The sequence below is a fragment of the Diadema setosum genome, chromosome 13 (genome assembly GCF_964275005.1).
Source record: "Diadema setosum chromosome 13, eeDiaSeto1, whole genome shotgun sequence".
Classification (NCBI taxonomy): domain Eukaryota; kingdom Metazoa; phylum Echinodermata; class Echinoidea; order Diadematoida; family Diadematidae; genus Diadema; species Diadema setosum.
Genome location: NC_092697.1, coordinates 27,314,690 through 27,342,148, shown reverse-complemented (window position 1 = coordinate 27,342,148; position 27,459 = coordinate 27,314,690). Strand labels below are relative to the sequence as shown.

General features: G+C 38.7%; 1 protein-coding gene across 5 annotated transcripts in view; it reads right to left on the bottom strand.

Annotated features, from left to right (window-relative positions):
- LOC140236666 (single-stranded DNA-binding protein 3-like) overlaps window positions 1-27,459 on the bottom strand; it is a 176,051-nt gene that overhangs the window by 95,933 nt on the left and 52,659 nt on the right. For 3 of the 5 annotated variants that reach the window (XM_072316586.1, XM_072316588.1, XM_072316590.1), the window contains exons 5-6: window positions 22,772-22,858; window positions 7,464-7,505 (exon numbers count right to left, since the gene is read on the bottom strand). In XM_072316586.1, coding sequence (XP_072172687.1) covers window positions 7,464-7,505; window positions 22,772-22,858 — 129 coding nt within the window. The remainder of the gene's footprint in view (window positions 1-7,463; window positions 7,506-22,771; window positions 22,859-27,459) is intronic. The other 2 variants (XM_072316587.1, XM_072316589.1) reach the window with 1 other exon arrangement.

Below are 27,459 nucleotides of genomic sequence, written 5' to 3'. Positions count from 1 at the left end.
AACAATTGATTTTGGTCTTTTCTTAATTTTTTTCTGTAATTTTTTCCAGGCTGCCCCTCCCCTAGCCCCCCCCCCCCCCACACACACACACACACACTTTTTTCCCCTCGCTTTTCTTTTATTGTTTGTATTTTGTCTGGTACAGAGGGTCTCTTCCGTCTTGGCACCCAGATGCTGTCACCCACTACCCTTCAGGTGATCAAGCCAAGACAGGCCTGCACTGTGCTGGAAGAGGAAGGCTCACAGCTACAAGCCAACACCAAATTGAGTGAATGGGATCAAGGAGTTCAGGTGAGCACTCCCGAGGCTCATTAAACCATATCACTGCATTGACATTGACAATCAAAAATGAAAATCATGACGATAATAATGATAAAAGGGTATTTTGGTAGCCACGTGCCAGACAGATTGTATCATACATGTAATGTCACATGAGCAGATTTGAAAAATATCATCCCGCTATTTATGTAGTCAAATCCAGCAGTGCAAATTCTAGATCAAGAACACTTCACTGTGGGTTCAATTTTTGTTTTTGTGAGTTTTATTTTTCCTTATTTTTAGGGGCGGGGGTATAGGGGGTTAGAGAGGGTTATTCTTTCCCAGTTTGTATAAGCTCATAAACGTTTTGTTGTCTTGTAGGGGCAAATATTTGATACATGTTACATGTTTTGTTTTGTTTGTTTTTTGGTTGTTGTTGTTGTTTTGTTTTCTTATTCCAGCTCACTATCTCAAGCAATATTGGGAACTATGCATTAAGGTCAATCTATCACACAAACAAATGCCTATGTCTGGTTAATCCCTGAATTACATGGACGATGAATATTAACTGAAGAAACATATTACAGGGATGGAGAAAGACAAAAGATATTATGCAAGGTTTACATCTGTAATACATTTCCAGGAATCTTAATTTACAAGAAATTATCACAACAACCCAAGGTGGACAGGTAAGGGAATAATCATTCTTTATCATATCACAAATGAATCATGAGGAAAAATCAATGGAATGTGCACTTAAAATTTATTTATATGTGTAGAGTTTGATTATTTTTTTTTGAAAGAGTTAACTCCATTCTTAAAGGCATTATTCACCACTTGCAGATGAAGCATAAACTCAGCTTTAGTACACGTGTACTTCAAAATTGTTTAAAATGTGAGTTAGGGATAGAAACAACCAATGCAAAAATTTGAATCAATATTACCAATGGTAAGTATTGTTAAATATACAAAATGTGAACAATAGTTATAATAAAAATGTTTCTAGACTAAACCGTATACAGTTACGGTCTATTGAGAAAAAGAGTGATATCTCCATATATTTTAGGCTTTATTGTGATGAAACTAACCTACACACATGCATCAAATGTGATATTCTAAAAAAATAAAATTAAATCGCTGCTCCCAATGGTAAACAGGACCTTTCAGTTAATATATCTGTGATTAAAACTGCTAAAAACATAGAAAACATTAAGAAAATATGAGATATTCTTAATCATAACTTCAACAATTGATATTCCTTGTTCTGTCACAAGAGACGTACCAATGGAAAGTTTTATTTTGCTCGATCTGATGACAGACTTACTTTAAAATGCTTAGAAATGTTTAGAAATGGCACTTAGCCCATTTTGCAATCAAACTCTTCATATGTTTTCATCAATTTATGCATCTGTGTTTGTGTGTATGTGCTTGTAAAATCACTCCATTATTAAGATGGAAAGTCAAGAGCAGGCATAGAAAGATGAGTGCATCTAGATTTTTTCCACCATGCATCCCCCCCCCTCAAAAAAAAAGAAAAAAAGAAAAAAGAAAAAGATGCCCACAGTAAAATGTTCCTGACCACATGCTGTACCTTTCATTCACCTGTAGACCAGGGAAAATCCCTAAATGCCACTTCCCACCTGCCCGCTTTCTGCCCAACATTTGCTACATGCGTGTATCTAGGTAAAGGAGGCAGTCCCTCGAAGACTGTTGAGAGCTCCCAGGCTGCAAAAATGCTGCATCAATCAAAAATTCATCCCATATACATTCTACCAGACAAGCTTCCAAACCGACCCGCCAGGGGTATAAAAGCAGAGAGAAAAAGACAGACACACAGACAGACAGAATAAGAGTGTGAGAAAGAGACACAGAGACAGAGAAACATAGGCAAAAAAAAAAAATATAGAAAACTGAAATGAGTTGCAACTTTGACTCAATTTGGGACGCCTATCCCCAGGCTAACTCAGTCTAGTTTCCTTTCCTCTTGGAAACGAGTGAGCCTAGCGGCCAGAGACGAAGGAGTGAAATATTTATACATCCCGCAGACACCTCTCCCTCTCTCTCTCTCTCTGCTTGAATTCTTGTCCTATTGATTTCTGGCACATTACTCACACTTCTCTGATTCATTTGACAAAAGTGACTGCACGAACATACGCATACACACACACACACACACACGCACACACTCTGACAAAATGGTTACAAATATATATACTGTACATCAACCAATGGCACTTTTCCTTTTCTAAATTGTTCCTTTTTCCATCCTGTCATTCAGTTTGTACTAGTTTATAACTTAATGTTGTAATAATAAATATTCATTTTATTTCACTTATATAATAAATATTCATTTTATTTCACTTATAAAATAATTTATATTAGTTTATGTATCATTGCTGTTGTAAATACTGTGCAAAGTGGTAAAGGGTTGGAATAAGCATGGCATTCCTAATGTGCTTACTCCTAAATGTCATGCAAATAAAAATAGAGCGAGGGTCAGCTGTCGAATCAATTCTTCACAGATACAATGTCAGGAGGAGTATTTAAGAGTCGTTTGTATCATGAGTTTATTAGTGATTTCTACTCTTCTGCTTCTCTTTCTGTGCAGCTATGGTGCATCAGAAGATCCCTGTTTGGAGAGTCAAGTAGCAAGCGGACGAGAGAAGCTAAACATTGTAGGTCAAATGATCAACAGGAACACACAAAGCCAAGGCACATCCAAACACACACACGCAGATCCTTGCAGGCTAGCCACTCACCACCTCCTCCCTCCTCTCCCTCTGCGGCTGGCCTGGGCTTTCCCACAGCCAACCGCCGCGCCTTCCTCCTCCCACACCAACCGACGACGCTTCGCTGGCACCCGGGCCCCAGGAAACAACTAACCCTGTTCAGAGGATGTAATTCATTCATGGTGTTTCCCCCGTTGCCGCGGCAACACGGCTACACATCACCTAGCAAGGTATGCCGACCTGCACTCATAATCACTCCTGCCGATTGCCCCTGCCTGTAATATCATCTTCCCAATAATCCTGCTAGGCACTACACAAACTTTCTGACTCTCATGCTCATATCTTTTAACATATTGAGGACGAAAAAAAAAAATCAGCAAAATTTAATATTTGTGTCAGTCACAGGCAAGCCAATCATACAACCCATCAGTCATTCCCTATAAAAAGAAAAATAATAATAATGATTAAAAAAAAAAAAACACTGGCAGTAGTAACAAATATTTCGTAATTTGCTTGAAAAAAAAAAAAAAAAACAGAATTGTGTCTCATGATTACCTGGGAGGATTCATTTTGCAAAACTATATTTATGAAGCATGTGAAAAGACATTTTGATTTTCCACAAGCACTCATAATGAAGGCTGTATCTATCACGGTCTTTTGTTTGTCTGTTTTTAATCTCTGGCCTATATCAGCCTTTTTCCATACAAAAGGTATCGATAACACCCATGAATTTCAATAAAGTTCAGTAAACAACTCAAAATTCTCTACATTTAGTATTCATTTGACTCATTTGAGTGTTGTGACTGCTTTCTTTTTCTATTTCCTATATCTTTTATTTTTGTGGTGCTTGTTTTTCTCTTAACACTGGAGAGGGGGAAATACCTTTCATGAGAGGAAATCTGTTCCAATTATCAGAATACAAGGATTTGGGGTTCGAGGACTGTTTTTGCCTCATCTTAGGTTCCTATCAGAGAGGAATGCCTTGCAATGTACATTACCACTTCATCACTCCCTCTTTCCCCATTCAGCGCACGGCGCAAACCCAATATTGAATTATTCGTGGCTGCCGTGCGTTATTCACTCCCCGCGCCCAAATTGGATGAGTAAGCGGTGTTGGCGGCACGGCGGTGTAACTGGATTTGCGCAGCGAGCGGGCGGCAGGTCACTTATCGCGGGTGTCACATGGTGTCAAAACATTGCACTATCTGCCGAAGCCCAATTCTACTGGGAGAGGGGAGGGGGGTTAATCATGAGATGAAGAAAGATGGAGTTAGAATCAATGCCTGTTGATCGCTGTCCTAAACGGAACTGTGTTCAGATGGATGTTACCCCAGCAATTAAACAATCTTTACATTTACTGGAATTGCTGACTTCTATTGATAGGAAAGTTTCCACTGACAAAGCATTAGGAGATCTCTGAACAGAGAAATTGTGCCTAAAAATCATGATATACACTAAACATTTTACCTCTAAATCATGTGAGGAAGAGATATGGAGTTCAAGGTGTCTTGCCTGTTGATTGCTACCATCAACTGATTTGTGTTCAAATGGATGTTATCCTAGTACACAAAACACACACATACATACACACATGCACCAAACACACACACACTACCAAACAAAGATACACACACAAACACATACCACAAACGAATTATACAGCTTTCACAATTATTCGAATTGTTGACTTCTATTGACAGGAAATGGTTCTCACTGACAAGACGCTGAGGGAACTCTAAAAAGTGAAATTGTGACTTGAAAATCATGAATTATATCAATCATTGCACCTCTGTATCTCATTTACATCATAGAATTATGATCCAAGAAGACACCATTGTGGAATAATTACTTTAAAAATTTTTTTTTTTTAAAGTTCTGTAATTACTCAGAGGAGACCAAGGGGCAGTTTGATACTGCATTCCAAAAATGTTGTGGAAATATCACTCGCCATTTAGGGAAGTGATTTCTAGATATCAAGAGTGCACATATGGAAATTGTCCACCACTTAAGGTCCAGTTTGCACTGTGTGTTCATAAACCTTTGCACTACAGAATTCACCTCATTGATATGCTTTTTTACACAGTCAGGTACGAGTGAAATTCTTCTAAGGTGGCAGTCGAAACTAAAAGTAGTCAATTGGTCATTCTCTTCATTAGAATATCTGATCCCCTTCCCCCCCCCCCCCCCATGCACATACAACCAGTTATAGAGTTCAAAGAATGCTCTCACTTTTTAACTACATTGCACTGGCCTAAAACAGAGTTGATAATGTTGATAATGATGATGATGATGATGATGATGATGATGATGATGATGATGATGATGATGATGATGATGATGATGAGGATGATGATGATGATGAGGATGATGAGGATGATGATGAAGATCATAAAGATGACCATCTTCATCACACTGATGAGAGAGATGATATTGATGATGATGACAATGGTGATGGTGATAGCAATAAGCATTACAATGATTCTCGATTAGGATCAGCATTATCATCAAATTGATAACAGTGAGAACAAATATCAGTCTGTACCAACAGCACTGGAATATTATATGCCACATATCTCAAGGATGAATCAAAAGTTCTATAAACTTAGAGTCAGAATTACTCTTCAAGCGGCACACAAATAGATCATGATTGTAAAGTGACAGATGTGATAGCTTATTTCATGAAAAAGCACGCCATTACATCTCTGAGATGGTCTTCTTCTAATATCCCCAACCCTTCAGTAATTAGCACCAGTGCCTATGAGTTTGAGGAGAGTATGTCAACATCCCTAATTTACACTTGTTTCATTACAAATATGAGATTCTGCTTTTAAGCTCCATTGTGGTGGGCAAAGCATCGACTACCTCAAACAAGCAATGCTACTGTACGCAAATTGCCAGTCAGTTTGAAGCTTCAGCTAACCATCTTTTGTTAGCCACCTCATCTCAATGAAGAGGGATGGAAAATTGACATTCCAACTCCAGCCAAAACTGAAATGCGATTTCCAGGAAATAAGCCAGGCGCTCTGGTATATGGCTGATGAAATATCAGCCAATGGAGGAAGAGTATCTGATGGTCTGTGCGTGTGTTCACAAAGACCAGAAGATAATTTATATGCAGTTGTCCTTGCAGTAAATGTTGCCAATATTTCTCAAACATGTTGCCCGTACGGGTCATACGTTTTACACATCTCTTACAATTGTTACAATATTATTGTACAAATGTTCTTGCATACAGTATGTCTCTAAAATGCTTTTTTCTGGGGCCAGACTTTGCAACCATTTAGAACTAAGACCCACTTTGGCTCCTACATTTTTATTTTTTTTTCATTTAGATCAAATATCAATTTTTTATTTCATTTTTGGCCGACATCCCGGCCCACGAGTTAAGAAGAAGGGTTTTTTACATATGATGAATATTGACATCTGACGTCTAATTTTGTTTGTTTGTTCGTTTGTTTGTTCGTCTGGACATGTTGGAATAACATGCACTAAAAAAAAAGCTGCAGATGAACAACACACCAGCTGAGAGTTCTATACTCTATATTTCAGATCTTCACATTGATTTGTTTTTGAGTGCTGTTTGGTGCAGTGTCGAAGAAATGCTGATCTCTAGGAAATACAACCTCGAAATATCACCTTAAGTATTTCAATGTAACCAGACAGAATTTTGGCTCCAGAGGCAATCAATCTGTGCCTGAGCTCTTGTGTTTGTTTTTAAAAAATACCCCATATTGCCCTTGAGACACATAACACAGGCCACTCCCATTATGACAAAGTTCTCAGGACCGGCAATTTTTCTTCGTTACATTGAAATTTTGTTAAAGCCGAACAGTATAAAGTATGTATAGATATATAGATGGTAATTTGGGGACATTAATTTTTAGTGCGTTGCAAAGAGAATGTGTTCGTTATGTAATGAGAGTGCACTGTATAGCAATCTTGGGACCAAACCTAAAGTCTTCTCTAAATGCCATGCTGTATGCAATGTGGATTCAAGTCTGCAAGGTGCAACTTTGGGTGCTATTGAATGTGCACTAGGAAAAAATTTTTTTCAGTTACACAGATTCCTACACACACTCACAAGTTTGTATAGTGAAAAAATTGTATATGTGCGTCATATTATGTGTGCCTGTGTGTATGTGTGTGCATTATAGTTATATAAATAGATATATACACACACACTTACTCACTCACACACACATCATATGCACATATCATATGTATACTGACAAGGGAAAAAAATATACACAAAATGTCATGCTGCAGAGTGTATGTACATGAGGTACAAACTTTGGGATTGTGGACATAAAGCTACTACCCTTGCCCAAACACAATTCTACTCACTTTACTTCCCTCAAGAACCCTTATATCCCCCCCCCCCCATTTTTACAGTGGAACATGCTTGTTGGTTATGAGCTCTGTATGAGTGTGGAAGGTGCCATTTGTAGTGTAGGTGTTGACAGACCCTTCACTCACCTGGTTTCCGTCCATCATGTTTGGATTATGATGAGGAGATAACTGTTATCGAATGGCAAGATTTAGGAGCAAACAATGAAAAGAAAAGAAAAGCAGAAAAAGCACAAGGTTAGCAACAAAGGTGTGAGAAGCAAAGAGAAATATCTGCTTGAAATTTGGAGCTTTATCACCTGTTATTATTTCTATTGCTCTGTTATGACTTGATATCCACAAGTATCGATGTCAACAATATTATACATAGACACAGAAAACAAACATACTTGCGTTTTATGGACATGGCATTTAAAAACATGTTTTTTGTTTTTTACAGAATGAGCTCTATATTCCAACAGTGACGCAACAACTGACGTACTGTTCATTGCATGAAAATATGTTCTTTAATCAATTTTGGTTGTGTGGGTAGATGAAGCTAATAAGAAGAAATTTATATGTTTTGATTCTAAAAAACGACATATTTTTTTTAAGTGTTCTTCCCAATTCAAGGTCTCTATTGTGATCAACAGTAATTTGTGTCACAAGATTTGAGTTCAGGTTAAGAAAGCAAAACAAAAGAATTCTTGGAGGAATACCATCAGACGTAAATCAAAGAAAAATTCATATGAAGGACACTACACAGAAACTAACTTCAATTTTCCCTATTTCAAAAAGTCATCTGCGCAGAAAGACCATGCCTTGAATCATCTATTCATACAAATAACTTTTTAAATCAGTTGAAACACACAGAAATCTTAGATAATTGCAGAATGTTAATGTCTTCAAGAGATAGATATGGGGAAAATCACTAAACAACAATCAACCCTGTTTAAAATGTGAGGAAAATTGAATTCATGGAAGGATTTAGTTCACTAAATTGCCTGGCAATTAGAAGAATTAGAAATGCAGATGTCAGCAGATGACCACTGTGGTCCATCTAGCAAACTGTGAAGAGATCGTGCTATCATCTACTGAGCTACAAGCGCTGGCATTCACACGCAACCTCTCCTACTACTCCTAAAAGCCATTTTCATACAGATTTGTCTACGCGTTCTCAAAGGCATTGGAAGAGCACTTGACCTAGCAACTCCTGAAGGCTCTGAGAATAATATTTGCTTTGACATATTTCACAGACTGGTGATAGGGAATGTCTTTTTTTTTCACTGTAAAATAAAGACTTGTAAAATTTCTTGTAATATCTTCATCATCATTGCACTACAAACAGTTGTAGAGTTCCCATCTACAGAGGGCAGCACACACACACACAAAAAGCAAACCAAAAGCATAAGACATTAAAACTTTGACAGGCTTATCCAATTTTTCTCAAACTCTCGCCAAGTATTTCAAAACATCTTTGTATGTTCTCTACATCTTGATTTAAGTTTTGGGAAACTTCCCATAAAGTATTAACAAAAAACAAAAATACAACTTAATGCCACCATTTACATGTTAAGGAAGCTTTAAGGATTTTTTTTTTCCAAACAAGAAGGGTTCCTTCTGTGACAGCCATGATATACAATGAGTGAGAAGTTCTTACAATTCAGTTCAATTATTCTTTTTGTTCAAAATTTACTTTGGTAAACTATAAAATCCTTTTTTACAAACAATCTTATTTATGAATATTTATCAATTTATTACAATCTATGGATAATTTCCCTTAAGGGACCTAGTAAAAAGTTGTTATATATATTATATATTTCAACAACAACAAAATGGGAAATATGAGGCATGAAGCTTTTAATTTTTGCTAAAAATGCCATTCATTCTTCTTCTTCTTCTTCTTCTTCTGATTTTGACTTCACGGCAACAAACTACAGGGTCACTGCCGCATTCACTCCATTAGCCCTATCATCCCCAACAACCCCCTCCCCCTGGTAACAGCTCCCCTTTATGGGAATTTAGTTTTTGAATCACTGCATACAACTCAGAGAGACAACATTCCACACAACACATCAGTGGGCTGCCAAAGTAAGATGCAGCCAGTATCCCCTACTGCAAAAGTCATAACTTGAGCCAGTTATGCAGGGCAAGCTCTTACTGTTATACTCTTCCCCCCTACCACCCATCTCATCCCATCACTATCTTAAAAAGTAGGTCATTGTGAAATCTGTTTCACCTACAGGCGAAGTCGGCCTTTGGACATTTTCCCTCCACTTCAAATTTTTGACTTAGAGCATATGATGAACACTACCCCAGTTGAGATGGTATACACTAATACTTGAACAGTACTTGACACTTTTAACTCCTCAAAGAGCATAGGATTTATGATAGAGGAAAAACACGACTCGTGTACACATTGACAAAACACAGTTTCTTCGTAGAACTGAGAATATTCAATTCTCTCTGAAACTCACTTCAAGGAATTTGTATCTCCTACTTCATTAACACTTTCCCCTTCATGCGACTCGATATATACAGCTGCATTATAAACTAGAATCGTAAAGAAATTTGATTTTTTTTTTTTCACTTTTGGTTTACAAAATGTGTGCTCGAGTTCTCTGTAATTGTAAAAGCTTTGGCTTAGAGAATAGAGAAAATCAAAAGTAAACACACACATGTCACCATTTGGGCTTTTCCATGAAGAAATACTTGACAAGGTTCAGCTTCAATTTCTGGCACAGATAAATAAGTTCAGTAAGCATGATTTTAAGGGAAATTGTCTGTAAAATTACACAAAAATAACACCAAGCCAGCAAATGGGCCATTAATACATCACAACATATGCACACTGTCGGGTACAAGGTCACTTGTGGTAACCACAGAGCTGGCTGGCCCAACTGTGCAACAACTCATGCATGCAAACTGGTTCCCAAATCATGAAATGAATTTAGCAAGAGGGGTGAATGGAATATATATGATTTTAATTGGTCACAATGGGGAAAAATCCATAAATTTGAATTTGATTACTGTAATAAACCACCCCAGAGCACACTTGGAAATGCTAGGTACAGAAGCAGTAGTGCCAATATCTAAACTTCCATCTTAGCATTCCATGCTTTTGTTCTTCTTTGTCAAAGGAAAATAGAGCAAGAACTTCTTCATACTTGTACTTGAACAAACATCAACATCAACCCAGCAAAAGAGTGCATTTGTTAGCACATGAGATGCAGATACAATGTATCTGCTTCATCCGCAAAGACGCAAATTTTATGTCCGAGTGGTTCGGAATCACAGACACAGACACACAGACAGACAGATAGACACACACACACACACACACACACAAGTACACACATACACGTATTATATTCAAATGAGCAACAAAAAATAACATCATTTTAAGCAGATATCTGCCTCATTTCCACAGTTGCAAATTGAATGTCCAAGTGCTTCAAAATGTCACACACGCAAACACACAAGTACACGCATTCACATATATGTATACTCAAATACGCACAAACAATCCCTTTCTCTCCATTGTCCACTGACCAGCAATGTCAAGAGTCACCGAATGACGTAAAGATGACTATGCATTGCATCAAGCCATCCCCCCCCCCCCATCCCTTGACACCGTCCCAACCCTAACTGCAGCAGCTCCTAGACGCCCTGCACAATAAATATATCCAAGGCCTGAAGAAGGGGTATAGTCCGGAGACGGGCCACTGGGGAGAGGGGGTTAAAAAATAAAAAGTGTAGGAGGAGAAAGAAGAGGGGGAAGAACGCGGATGCGTTTGGCAGACCTCTAACGACAAGAGCAGCCTCCGCTATTCTCCTGTGCAGGGGGAGAAGGCGAATCTTAATCAAATGGAATTTCGGGCAAAATTGGCTGGCAATTTCGGAGGTGAAGCCTCCGCAGCATCTACCTATTTTTCCCCTCCAACCACCAGCCTGCCCGCCTGCCTCCGACACTGCCACGAGATTTCGGATCAGACGAGCTAGGGAGTGAATCAGCTTCTGATTTGATGAAAAATTTGCCTGCTCTGTTAGTTCTTTTTCCCCATTTCCTGATCACTTTTTCACATCCATTTTTTTTTTCCTCTCCCCAATCTGGAATTATTCTGCATCTGTACTGTCTATTTTCTTTGGATGCACAAAGATGAAGGTAATTTAAGGGGAAAAAACGGCTTCCTACTTGCTTACTTCCCAAAAATATTTTCCCCTTTATTTTTTCCTCCTTTTTCACTCTGGATGAATCATGAACACAAAGAGAATTTGACACATCAATGGTGCACCGTAGGTTCACTGACCTCACAGAGGTCTGACTTCACTTTTCTCATTAAGTCACTCCTAATGTGGATTAATATTTTCCCCAATCATTCCTTAGCCTGAAATACACAATTACCAAGTTTGTGACTATGACAATGAATTGTATGACGCCCATTCAAAAGTTTGTATCTAGATTTTTTTTTTTTAAAGTAGCGGTTTCATGATCAAAAAGTGTCTTGAAATTTCCATAACCACATCACAAGAGCAATGATCCCTTATGGCAATGGCATCTGGTCACAATACACCTACATTTGTCTCTCTCACAGCTCATTTTATACAATGAGGCTCACTCTCATCAAACATGTCATCCCTACACAGGAGACAGTCTGAGGTATCCATGGAAACGTACTGGACTGTTTCTCTCCTCTCTTTCGGGGGAAGGTCGGACCAGACCACAAACTTCAACCCCTGCATCCAGATGGTCTAGCTTCCAAAGCTGCTCACCACTGCTCCACCTTCCACCTGTTCCGGTACTACCAACTACCAACCAACAGCCACCAACCACCAACCACCAACCACCAACCACCAGTCACCAGCCAGTCTTCAGTGAGTATATTGGGCCAACATTCCATAAAACTGGACACATAGTGATCTGATAAAATACTGGAACCAGGAAGGAGGAGGCAGAGGAGGGGGGGGGGGGGGAGCTCAGAGGTCTGAAAGCCACGCTCCATCAGCCTCATCCATTTTGCAGCTTGACAACAAAATGAATACACCCCCCCCCCCTTTTTTTTTCTGGAAGTCAAAATTTCACATCAATATCTTTGTTAGGGCACCATGACATACAGTAGTATTAGATTAGGAGTCTTGACTATCAAATGGAGGTGCTGAGTTCAAATCTCATCAAGTGCCTACATCCTTAGACAAGGTGTGGGGTGAACAGGTGGGTACCTGGCAATGCTAGGGTAATACAAATGGCACGGTCCTCTGGTAGACCTGTGGCAACACTGAAGAGGGTAACCTACTTAAAGAAAACAATAACCATTGTGTTATCATCATTATTATAATCAAACAGGAAAAGGCAGCAGACCCTGCAGACATTGGCATCTGTGAGGGAAGACCGTGCAAGACACCACCATTACCTTTAAGATGTGTCATCCAGCCAGTAGAAGTGTAACATCCTCTTTGTGCAGGAAGGCAGAAAATACCACAAAAGAAGATCTACTACCACCTACCCTTGGCCCAGATGAACATTTATCTGTAACATGGCTCTCACAGGCATTCTGTTTTACATTTATTTTGTGTGAGTGTGTGTGTGTGTGTGTGTGTGTGTGTGTGTGTGTTCTTAGTCCCCCAGCTAAAGCACATTTGTGGGGCTACCATCATGAACCTACAATGTACACCTACACCTCGCCTGGAGATGACTACCAGTCAACCATTCTTACACCACCACCAAAGCACCAGTCCTGTCTGCACCACGGGAGCAATCCACCACATTCCCGAAACTGCTACACCTCCACGGGCAATCGGATAGGTCTGGAACATAAAGACTAGAATGCTCCTGGTACAGAAAATGGCCCAACATTCATCTGCGTAACCTACATTTTGAACTCTCCACGCCATCGGTGAATTATTCAGCAGAGTGAAAAGTCTTCCTTGAGACTTGAATGAAGAGCACATCCAGTTTTGCCAATTCTCCCTTCGACTTGAATTCAAGAACATCATCTCATGATCTTGTCTGAAGGAGTATTTTCCAAGTCACGTAATTTTGCTCTTCTTCCATGCATGTCCTACATCCCATGACACAGAACGAGACATCAAACTGCAGTGGAAATGCCAGTAACCTGGAAAGCCCTTAATATCTGTGATATGTTTAATATTCAAAGACATATGACCAAAAAAAAAAAAAGAAAGAAAATATGTAAAAAGATTTTTTTTTTAAAGGCACATTGCTTGAGGCATATTGCATGCAATATCTTCTCTACGTTCCCTATCGTCAGGTCCTTTTTGAATGTCATATGAAGAGGGAGGTTTCTACGCTAACAATCATTCTCCCTTTCACTGCACTCACTGTATATGATTTGCTTTAAAATTCTGCCAGACTGTGGCAGTCTCCACTTGACTGTGTATTGTTTCAGTCCATGAACAACACAGTAAATATTGTAGGCTGCCTTGCGCTTGATTAAAATTGTTTTAGTGCTTGCTCTACATCACTGGAAAATTCACAAAAAAAAAAACGAAAAAGAAAAAGTTCGAAAGAGCAGAAGACTATGCACACTGATGTGAATGAGCTGGGGAAAAAAAAAGACAAATAAAAAATAACATTAAAAAAACAAACAGCAGCAGCAAAAGCCCGTAAACTAAAATGCTAATCTGATACATAACTTAATGAGAAGTAATGATGAAGAAGTTTCCCGTCATGTTCCATTCATTGCATTCCCTACGAAATTCAAGCAACCCCCCATCCAACCATCACCCCCATCCAACCATCACCCCCATCCAACCATCACCCCCATCCAACCATCACCCCCATCCAACCATCACCTCCACCATCACCGCCACCATCAACATCACCGCCACCATCACCATCACCGCCACCATCACCACCACCACCACCGCCACCATCACCACCACCACCATGTTAGGTAACAAAGTGAAAAGCAAAACTTCTGTCTCCGTGCTTCTAGCAGAATTTGCAATTCCTAACTGCCTCTTAATGTAAGTTTTCTTCAAAATTATATTCCTTGTAGACTTGGCGCACAAGGGATGGCGCACACAAGAAACGATGGGGGAAAAGGTAATGTGCGCTTATACACAGCAGCTCCTTGTTGCCATGGTTACACAGTTTCTAAGAACTGGCAGCCACGCAACAAATTATGTTACTATCGGTAGAAGCAGGTTTTGGAGAAATCAAACAAACCAGATATATTACTGGTTCAGCTCAAGAAACCCAACTGACATCACATTAGATACTTCATCCACAACATATAGTGCACACAGTGCAATGGGCATCCATGTGTTGCAGCATAGGATGAGTTGGTGCCAGTTGCTACAAGTGTATGTGATGAGTATTATACATGTATGTTTGCTTGTGTGTGTGGGTGTGTGTATGCAAAGTAAACATGTACATAAACATTATAAGCATAAACAGATATGACATGGCATAGTAAATTATGGGACTGAAGTTGCCTATAGCACTGTGCGAACAAACTGGGGAATAAAATGGCACAGTGTGGCTAGGCACTATTGAACGTCAAAAGAGTACATCATGTGTGAATTACTTTAGCACGGTGTCAGTTGTCATTCTGTTGTTGTTGCTGCTGCTGCTACTGTTGTTACTGTTGTTGTTGTTGTTGTTGTTGCTGCTGCTGCTGCTGTTGTTGTTACTGTTGTTGTTGTTGTTGTTGTTGTTACTGTTGTTGTTGAAGGTTAAAAAATAGCAATGGAGGATGAATCATGGTTTGCCACTGGATGTTAATAGAGAAGTCAGTGTGGAATAGTGTGGCACGGTAAAAGCATGGTAGAAAAAGAAGAAAAAACAATGAAATCACAAGGTATGTGATTATGGAGCTATGGAAGCCAGAATGGCAGATTTACATAGCATTTCTGTTTTCCGTATGACATGGTATGATATGGAGTGGAGTATAGGGTGGTAATGAATGGACTTTGCTTGACGTGGCAAAACACAATTTTAGGGCTACAGCATATGAGACAGACGTTTGTTTGACAGGGTGTGGTATGAAGGGACATAGTTCACAATCAAACTTAAAAATAAACAATAACTATTCAGCAAATTTGATATTGTATCACCATCATTTGTCTATGTGTCTACCTTATATCGGGTTTAATACAATACACAAAATATACAGAGTGATTAGTTAACCTCTCTTTACAGTTATGGTACACAGACATTCGCCTCAATGAAAAAATTATGTCCATATTTTTTTTTAACCCTCAATATAAATCACTTCAAGGTTTATCTAGGTTGCTTTGTTATGACACATGTCTCCCATCTTGTAAAATACGGTTCAACGTGCCATAATACAGGCCAACAATAGTTACATTGTATGTTGACAAAAATGTTTTAAGAGACAAATTAGGTTCTAAATGATTAATTACCAAGTCAATACCCAATGCACAGTCGTCATAATGTCGGATCAGATTTCAGTTTGTTAAGGGAACTTAGAGGTATAAAACATAACCCAGATCACAAGCTTCCATTACGGCATTTACTCTGCAAGCTACCGACTCAGAAGTGGGTATGTGGGTCAACTCATTGTGATTCGAGTTTAACATACTTTACATTACAGACAGAAACAAACAATAAATCAATTCAACAGATGTTCCAGCTCTGAGAAACAAACCCAGAATTTACAATGCCTTCTGCTATATCTTTATTTGGATCACAGAGACAAAGAAAGGTATGATTTTGGTGCTATTCTGGAACAGGTTTCCCTATTCCTGGGTAATATAAGATTGTGAAGCAAACATGCATGGCAGTGCAATGTATTGTCAAAATCACACAAAATGCACAGCAAGTTCTTCAATAAATGAGAATCTTTCTTTATGCTCCTTTTAAAGACCATCCTCCAAAAGTGACATGAAAGAGTTACCGTGTATTTCCCCAACCATCAGCAATATGAAATGATATGACATGATTTCATGAGATGAAAGGGGATGGATATGAAATAGCAAATGACATTTAGAATGGACTGGTTCTTATGATATGGTACGGTATGACCTGGAATAGTGTGCAATATACAGTGTAGTATGGTACAACATAGCTTTTGTAAGGTATATGGTACGATATGATATGGTTTGGTATGGTATGGTGTGGTGTGGTATAACATGACACAGCATGGACTTGGATGACATGGTATGGTACAATCTGATATCGTATGGTATTATCAGATGGTATGTGATGGTACCATGTAAAGGTACGATATGGAACTATGGTGGTGTTACAGAAATATGGAAGGGGATGGGATGGGTTTGGATTAGTTGGCAATACTACTGCATTGCATGGTAAGGTATGGAATGGTAAGGAATGGTAACGCATGGTATAGTGTGGTATGGTATGGTATGGTATGGCGGGGCACCTACCTGACTTTGTTGCATCATGGGATTACCATGGTGTGGAGGCTGTGCATGTGGGGAGGGCTGTGAGGCAGGGGGCTGCTGTGGAAGGTGAAAGGTGAAAGGTCATGGGGTGACTTCTCTTGGTGGCTGACTTTTCAGGCATCAACATTCGAGACAATGGAAATGACAGGCAGGCAAAATGCAATATACATTCGTGTGTACAAGCATAACGTGACGCATCAAGACTGGATGGTTGTATACATACAAAAGATAGAGGTGGCAAAAAAATAATAGTTACACACTAATACAAAGCCAATTTGTGACCTAATAGGCAAAGCATACTACATATACTTTTTTGTTCAATATTTCCAAAATTCAAAATTTATTGGAATAGCAAACATTTTAATAAGCTGCAAAGATTTTTTAATTCTATGCAAAAGCTAACTTGTGATATGGGTTGAAATCTGTGTGATGATCATAAATGGCTTACAATGCCTTCAGGGCCCTGTTGCATAAAAGTTAAGATCAAACATAAAAGTAAAAAAAAAAACAAACATAAGTCTTTGAATACTCAATTCTGATTGGCCGATTCCTGACTTATGTTTGATTTTTTCAGAGTATGTTGGATTGCATTTTTTATGCAACAGGGCCCAGTTCAAGTTTCTGATATTCTAAAGACAGCAACAGAAAGAGAAATATTTGTTTAAAAAGATGGGACATATCACTTCTCATAACAATATATATTACAATGCAAACGAAATGAAATTATGGATTGGTCAGAGCATGCATGTATAGATGTGAGATAAACTAAGTTGCGGTAAACAGGACACATTCAACAAGTGATGCAAGTAAGTCATGAACATAACAGCATTATACATGGTTTGTACCGGCAAGCGCAGAGATGCTTAGAAAATTCTTTCTAACCTTACAGGGGCCACAGGAACAGACCAGTTTGCTAACATATTTCTGATTGTTTTAATGCATACCTTTATAACAAAAGTTGTTACTGTATGCTGATGGAAACTTGTAAAATTTCACAGTGTGTTAAAATCTTGGCAAATTTTGTGCTCTATACTAAACCTAACACAAAATAAGAACATGCTTACATTTTGGGTGATATCAGAATATGTACAGAAAATTCTCTCATCAAATTTATCATGAAGAGGTAAATTTCCCTGAAATTAGTAAAGCTGAAAAATAATACTGAGTGCAAGAAAGTCTCTATATTCCCAGTGACCGGGCTCTCAAGAGTTAAAATAAATTGTGTACACACAAGTGGAGCAAATATTGTTACTTCACCTTCGGAGGAAAAATCTCATGCAGTATGTATAACTTTGTATACATATCTGTTACTAGCCTATTACACTAGCACATCGTCGAACTCGGTGCTTGCCACAAAATGACCTGTTCGTTTATCAGACCAAGTAGCTAGATACAAAGCTTCTCTCTCAGAAAATGAAAAATCATGGATTTGAGTCACATAATGAATGCACAGTCAGAGAGGTATTGACGCCGAAGTGCCATATTTTCAGGTCGAGACTGGAATATATGCAAACTGTCCGGTTATATCAAAGCACAAAATGTTACAAAGGGGGAAAGTCACAAAACAATTCCTTGCATTTCTTTTCTACTTCTTTTAAAGGGCAAGTTCAGTCTCGAGCAAGTAGAAGAATGCTCTCCGTACTCATTTTCATTGTGACTCTATGGATGATCAATAATATGAACTCCACTGCCTAAATGGCCCTTTAAAGCTTTAAAAGCCAGCCCACATCCACACAGCATGACTTATTCTATTTCCCCCTTTACCTAGGCTTATGAACAGACGGATTTGCATATGTATTACACTTTCACTTACCAAACAAAGGATTTTCCTTGAAAAGAGCAAAATTCTACAACTGTGCCAGAAAAGCATTATGCAAATGTGTTACTTAGAAAGGCACAAGTACAAGCAAACTCTGGGCAGTGCAATACAAGCATGCTGGAATAAGAAATATATATGGGGAATACCTACCACTCTGATAAGAATATATATATATATATATATATATATATATATACTGACATAGAGAGAACATGTGTGTGTTTGTGTGTGTGTAAATGTATGTTTGTGTATATATGATATACATAGATAAATAGGTATAGATATAAAATGTGGAAATGAATAGATACATACAGATATGATGTAAACATGCACAGATTCTGCGTATCTGTGCATTTGCATTTCTGCCCATCAAGATTTGCATAAATTGTTGCGACAAAGTAAAGGGAAGCTGACTCTCCAGAGGTCTATGGTACATAAATCCAAGAAGTCTTGACAAAACAAAGGTCAGTGACCTTTCCTGCAATGAGCAGTATGGGTGAGTGAGCATGTGTGTGTGTGTGTGTGTGTGTGTGTTTGTGTACGTCCAAGCTTATATCAGTATTACATGTATTGCAACAGTCTCCAGGAATGGGAAATGTGGATGTCACTACTTCTGCAAAGAATTCACTCTTAAATGTGCTCAATACTGTACGTAAAAAGAACCACAACATCCTTCATATGCCCAACAACCATCTCAATATCAGCCAACTAGATACACCAAAAAAAGATAAATTTTAAAAAGATAATTTACTTGCACACTGATATCTCTGAATACTGAATGCATTTAAACAGAAAGATGTAATTAATGCCACAAAACAAGGACCTTTCTAAAATATGATTATTCTGTAATAATTGCAATATACATTTGTACATAACAACCTGCTACATAAAACTGCCATCTAGATGTGTAAAAAAAAAAAAAGGGTCCATGACTATGAGAAAATGTTCTAAAATGATATGCTAGAATGCTTGATTCTGTTTCTCCCATGGAAAATGTGCATTCAGTCATTAGCTACAAGATTTCAGTGCCACTATGCCACAGTACGTTCATATCTACTCCTGCTAACCAGGGCGGCCTGGCTGACCCCATCTCTGGCAATTCACATTTCACTGAATCCTCGGCTCCGTGCACACACGGTTGGTGAATGCAGCACGTAGACTGGAAGAAATACATACAGAAGACACACACACACACACACACACACACACAAGAGACATTCTGTCATATCTAATCTGTATACACAGACAAATACACAAACACACTCATACACACATGCACAATACAACACACAAACACACTAAGACCCACATACACACTATCACCTACACGTAAAAATGTACACACTACCACATATAGCAAGATAATGAAGTTAATTGCTGATTACACAGAAACACAGATCTTCAGCACTGTCAAATGCCTAATGAATATCAACCCACATATTCAATGTTAAAATCACTAGTAATAGGGACCAATACGAAATCAACTGAATGTCCCCAATGAAAGTCCCTGATGACAATATGATATGCACTTCCCCACCCCCACCTCCTCAACCTCCCCCCAGCCCCCCCCCCCAAAAAAAAGGGGGTAAAAATCACACACACATAGCATTACATAGTGTTAGTGCTTCATCCAGATAGTGTTTTTAAAGTTAGGGATCTACTCAACATAGCTGTCATCATATTGATTTTGTCCAAAAACTAAGCTTTAAACAGAAATCTTATGCAATAAGAGCTCTGGGCCCCATCTTATCAAAAGATATAGTATAATCGATTATAAATTTCCTTACCACACAGGCTGACTCATGAGACTCATGAGAGAAATCAACTATATAATCAATCATAACTCTTCATAAAACAGGGCCCAGTATATCCTATGATAAAATGAATCAAATGCAGCAAAAAGTGATCCTTAATTCTGATATCATTTTGAAGACTAGCAGAAAGTTGGATACTTTTTTTAGACTTTGCAGCCTTTTCTCTAGATGCACTGTGTACTGACCATCTTCAAAGTCACACTCCAAGTGAGACGGAGCGGCCGCCCACTGACTGCAAAATCTGACAAGACCACAGTCCTGTCAGCTGCTGATCACTGATATCTATATTACACAAAACACTCAAAATGATTAGGGTGCCTCAAATCTGTCGGGAATGAGGGAATCGGCTTTTTCATGCAATCTAAGAATATTTTCTGCCCACAAAATGTCAACAATCTGCATCAAAGCAGACCACTCTATCTGTGGATCCAACATATTCTTCGTTTTCTTCGGAAAGCAATGAAAGCCGGATAACACAGGCAAGACTAAAGAATGCTATCTTGTGTTAAATGTGGCTTCCAGCCCATTTCGATGTGGTATAAATCTACAGTAGACCAAGGAACATGGCCAGGCATTATGAGAGAGATGTTAACAATGAAGAAGTTTGGTGAAGAACACAGGATAAAAAGAGCCCGCCGTTACACCAAAAACAACAAACAAAATGAAACTAGAGTATTGCACAGAGAATCTATGAGAGTTTTCAATGTTTGTTTTTCTGTTTGTTTGTTTGTTTGTTTAACTAAATCAATGATGATATGTCTTAAAAATGCATCTCGATCTATTGCATGGATTTCACTGCCTGTAATTGTCAAGCCTCTCATGCACAATGAACTACACACTTCTCCCTCAACATGTGATCCTCTGGCTACTCATTGAAAGGGACTTCAGGCTCTCTTTCTTTCATAAGATCTCTGATCTGGTGGTGAATGTGTTGTTGTTGTGTTGTTTGTTTTGTTGTTGTTGCTATTGGTTTGTTTGTTTTTTGCAGAACCTGTGTGTGTATGTGTGTGTGTGTGTGTGTACCATTCAAGTGATTTCAAAAGCATCACATTGGAAACCATTCTAGTAAAGTTTTCACTCCAATTCTTCAAAAATGAAGATGAAAGAATGATGAAATTGTTTTCAGAATACTTTAAAGCTTAAGTCATCAGCCTCGACGAATGTCATGAAAACATAATGGCAGTATAAAGAAACTTGATCACTTTAATCACTGTCAGTATTCAAGTCAGTGGTGTTTCTCCACTTCCATGTACTAAAACATCTGTTGCTGCTCGAGTATCTCACGATTCATTTTTGGCATAAGTCACGTATCTCTTGCAGCCCATTCATTTCTACTGGCAAGGCCTGATTGTTGGGGGGGGGGGGGGTGTTGTTTTGCTTGTTTGTTGTTGTTTTTAACCTGACACAAGAACACAACTGCTAGTCATTTTTGCCATTTTCAAACCACTTCCAAGGGTTATAGCTGAAGGCGACTGGCCAGTATCCAAAAAAGTGTGCCTCGGCCACAATTGGGCACTGGCAAATAAGAAACCATGGACTGGCATTACAGAGAGAAAAAGACAAAAGAGTTATATTGGGTAAAGAAAGAAAATGAAAGAGAAAAGAGAATGAAATGAAATAGAGAGATTTGAAATAAGGGAAAAGAAAAGATGACAAGAGAATAGACAGGAGAGCAACAGAAGAAAAATGAAAGAATAAGGGAAAGACAGTTGACAGCGGGAATGGTCAGACAGACAGAAAGGTAGGGCGCATCACCTTACCCCGCTAAATATCCCAGTGGACCAATTTGTACCCCGAGTTCCCGATGGAAAACCACATCGCTCACAGCTACAGATTGAACAGGGAGCTCCGTCTGCTGTCAAATTCACTACCTCTCTCGCACCTCTCTCGTACATTTCCTCATTAGGAGCAGTTTGAAGACACTATGCGCACTTATAAAAAGAATCTGGTGCTACCACCACAGCCCCAAATAGGGGGAAAACCAAATTTCACAAAGTAATACATGGTTATATGTCACTAGAGCACCCTTCCACACCAACAAAAAGAGGGTGTGGTTGTAGAGTATCCTCCTCCATAGAGATTGCTACCATAACGTAGATTTCTCACAACCAGATTTTAATCCTCCCTCTCACTAACCCGTTGAGGACAGGCTGATTTTTGCTACAACCCACATTTCTCACAGACACTTGCCCGAGTATACTCGGGACTTGTCCTCAACAGGTTTAAAAAAAAAAAAAAATCCCCTATATCAACTGATGTGGAGGAAATGTATCCAATACAAGCAACTTGAGCACAGTGGGCTACAATGACTCTTTGTCACGGCAGTCTCACATTATCAAAATGTGAATGGGGTTTTAAAAAAAAAAAAAAAGGGACCAACCATTGCCCCCCTGGTGAGGCAGGGCCTGGATCTCCTCTCTCCTTGCCCGACTTACCTGAAAGAATCCTGGCATTGGGCCACCAGGCATCCCGTCCGCCCCCTGGGGGAGCTGCCCCATGACGGAGTTCGGGCCTGCCGCACTCTGCAGAACAGCACGACAGAAGAGCAGAGAGGAAAGGAGGAGGAGGAGGAGGAGGAGGAGAGGATAGGAGCAGAAGAGGTGGAGTGTGATATCAGGATGATAAAAGAAGATAATGAGATGGGGATGTGGACGGTAAAAAGAAAGAAGAAAAGAACAAGTTGGGAGGAACACATGAAGAAGGGTGCAAGACGGGAATGGTGAGAAAGTGAAGAAGGAAAGATGGGAAGAAGGTTGGGAGATAGTATACAGGAATGATACAGTGAGATAAGAAGATAGGGCAGAGAGGAAGGGGGTGAAACAAGTGGAAGCAGTTGGTAGTAGCAGAAAGGAAAGAAAGCAACGAATGGTGAAAGTGGAGTTTTGAGAAATACCAGGACCAATAGAATAGCAGGTAAGAATGCGGAAAGAGGGCAAATATTAGGCGATTCAAGGTGACAAGATGAAGTTTGAGGATAGGATGAATTCAGAAAAAATTCAGGTAGAAAGGGAAGCAAAGAAAAGAAAAAATAAGACAAAAATAGTCATTATTCATGATTATCAACATACATAATATACATATGACAACCAGACAATCAAAATAAATTCATTGCAATATAACCAATATTGAGGATGACAGAATATTGAATGTGCACTTACAGAAATGGGACAGGTGCATACATTTTTTAATCAAGGTACAAAGATTGAAAAGGGAGATTTTGTTTGTAGAATATGATGACAGAAAGAGGGCACAACAAAAGGACAAACACAGGGAATAATGAAGAGAAAGAAGTGGTATTATGAGGAGGCAGAGAAACAACAACAACCGTTTGAACGAGGTGTCATGTGAACCACATGATGATTAGAAAGAAGCGCAGTGCCAAACACAATATAGACAAATTGGAGGGAATAGGATGGCAGGGGCAAGAAATTGGGTGTAAATAGTTAGAGGGGGATGGGAGAGAGAAGAAGAAGAAGCAAAGAGAAAAAAATTGAAGACACAAAATACATTAGTCAATGTAGCTGGAAGGCATTGTATCAAAATTGCAGGCTGTACTTTTCCGGAATGTAGAGGGAGTTCAGTGTGTCATGGGCAATATACCTTTGGTACCACATTGAATTTGGACACCCTTTTTCTGGTCTTGAGTGCCCTGAACGGTAGTGGCGTACAAATCACCTTTTTTTTCCCATTATTATAAAACCAATTTATTCTCCCACATCTCTTCAAAACAAAAATAGTGAAGTCATTCAGAGATTTTTTAAACATTTACATAAAAGGCATGATATCCACTTTCACTGACAGCATTGTGCACCAAATACACAATTTTAGTATGGAATAAAGAAAGTCAGTACTTTTTCTTTTATTTTACATGTCAATGATGTGATGTCCAGAAGAGAACATGAACTTCACAATGACTTTCCATTACCCATTATAATAACGCACATCTTCTAATTATTCACATCTGCCATTCCATCTTGAGCTCTTTCCCTTCATTATGCAACATGTTTCATTTACATGACAATATTATTCTCTCTCTTTCTGTCTGTCTATCTCTTTCTACTCCTCTATTTATCATTAGATATCTGAGATATATGTCTCTCTCTCTCTTTCTTTCTCTAAATCTTTCTTCCTCTATACATCTGTATTGACATATATCTCAGCTATCTACCAACGTCTCTCTCTGTACCTCTCTTTTCCTATATATCTGTCTACAGATATATCTACCTTAGGTATCTCACAATGTTTCTATCTCTCTCTCTCTCTTCCCTTATATGTTTGTCTACAGATATATCTATCTCAGATATCTACTTATGTCTATCTCTATACATATAAATCTCTCACTCCTCTAGATTTTCATACAAACCTACTTCACACTTTGAGGCATATATCACTCTCTCTCGAAGACACTCAATCAACAAGTTACTTAAAGGAGAGATTCATCTACCCCATCTACCCATCTATCTATCTATCTACCCTCCTATCTCCGCATCAGCTCTCTTCCCCCACACACAGCCTGACTCCCAAAGTTCCGAGGTATAGTAGGTTATGATCTTGGGGGCTTTCAATGGAAAAAAGATGAGAGAGAGGAGGACAATATTTCGCTCCTCAGCTGGTCCCTACCAGGAAAGAACTCTGTCTGCGATTCAATTTATCCAGCCTTGGTTGCCTTGATCAATATGCCTGTGGACATGGAGACTGGTGATTACCACTTCTCGCAGTAGCTGGCAACACCGCACTCTCCCGACAGAATGTCAGGAGAAAGGGTACACTACACCACACTCTCACCACAGACTGGTAGGAGAAAGTGTACACTAGAACCAGAGGCCCTATCTAGTTGTATTTTTTTTTTCCAGCATAAATGTAATTTTTGGACAAAAAAAAAAAATCATGATTAAATGTTTTCTGGGAAAAGAATGCCCTGCTTGAAATTTAATTCACTACATACATTGTACTTCATTCAGCTTTCTCAGCTTTTCTGTCTTAGTACACAAGAAAACAGTTGTGAACCGACACGATTTTGCGGTGATACTTGTAGCGCATGATCACAGAAATCTTTTCTTTGAGTGCAAACACAACACGGTCAGCACGGACTTCTTTCATTGAAAGTACAGCATTGTGACAGACCATCCAGGGTTCTCTGAAAGTCTCACACACGAGAGCTATAGTTCTGGCTTTAATCATATGAAATCACCAAGTTCGTGGTTCGTTGACATTCACTTATTCACTGTGACTTAACGTCCTACACTTCCGCTCGCATGCACAAATTCAACCTCATTCTGGAAGAACTTCAATGTCAGTTCGATACTATTACAATATGTATTTTGTTATCGCTGCTGCTGCAGGCCAGCTCAATGCCAGCATTTTCACATTTCAAATGTCAGGCAATTGAAACTGAAACAGAAATGTCATGTCAGACTTTTTTTTGCTTCATACATCGATAATTCTTCCCTGAACACTGGCACTCACAGTGAATATCAATACTTGACATTCACAAAGAGCACGCTACAAAAAAACTGACCATCTCTATTTCTACAGAACATATGGACATGAAAAACGGCTGGTGACAACATGGTTTAGTTTTTCATTCCCCACTCTATACCACAATCAATTTTCTTCAACGCTCTCACCCCAGCCTAGCAAAGACTAATAATCACCATTCAAGTTCCTTACACACAGAGTATAAAGGTGTTTTGCAATCTTTACAGCAAAAAGAACACATGTTAATGAGGGGAGGTCGATATTCTCTTGAAAGAAAACAACAAAAACATTGAATCTTCAATTTACATTAATTCTAAATGTTTTGCTTCCATTACAATATTTGCACTTTGTATCAAGTGGCTATGCTTTAAGAAGTATCTCTAAATGAATAATCATAGCAACAATCATAATTTTTATCATAATCATCATCACCATCATTATCATCAGCAAACCACTGATAAAGTAAAACAGAATGTACAATGGTGTTTTCTCCCATCAGTAAATTTTGTGACAGCTGCCAAAAAAAGTGGTGACAAATCACTAGGAAAAGTTTAATAAAGAAAACATACAGTCTACTCATAATGTTGCCTTTCAAGCACCAAGAAATAGACACGTACTGTATCATTTATTCTACCAGTTACAAAAACTAGCATTGTATGTTAAATAGCATGTCTCTGCCAATAGGGATTGTGTTAATCATTACCAGGATGCCAACCAGCTCCTGAATAACTTGTGATTAGTCACAACAGAAATTTAAAATAATAACAAAATAAAATGATGACCACCAAGAACAAATTATTTTCATTGTTCCCATAACATCTGTACTGGCATTGAACCTCTTGAGAGTTGTCAAAAAATAAATAACAAAACAAAATATTAATAATATCTATCAAAAAAAAAAGTTGAAAAATAAAATCAGAGACAAGAAGACATCAGACAGAGACAAAGGCAATAAAAATAACAAAAGTCAAATTATTGCCTGGGTTGAAATCAAAGGTGTTACGACCAAAATCACTCCGAGAATGATCGCACAAAAGAAACAATCAACTGATGTTCAGGCGGTTTATTAACAGTGATATTGTGGGTACAGACTCGTAATCGGTTTTCACATCAGTACAATAATGATCACTATAAACAAATATAAGTCAGTAATGGAATCACTTACTCACTAAATCATGAAATCCCTACAGTTTCCTGGTAGTGTCCAAATACGATGCTTGATGCACAAATGAATGATCCGTGATGCACCGATGAATGATTCCTTCGACGTAAATCCAGAGGCACAGGTTACAATAGTCCACGTTATAGATCCAGGGTAAATTCCACGATAAACAAGGTGTATGTTCACGGCGAAACGTGCAAAATCCAAACGTTATGACGACCACGTCCAGTTGATGCGTTGAATGATGATTCACTTTATAATGTCCAGCAAGGAATCCAGCCCGTCACAGCTTTGCCGTAACAATGTCCGTTGACACTAAAATATGGAGTCTATCTCCAACGTCGGCAAATTAATTCTCTGCAGGCAAAATGTCTCCCAGGCCTTATCTCCACAAACACAGTTTGTATAGCAGGTCAGCAGGTAACACAGGACTGACTATAACAAGTCGCTTCAGAGCCAGAAGTGACGTAACTCTCAGAGCAG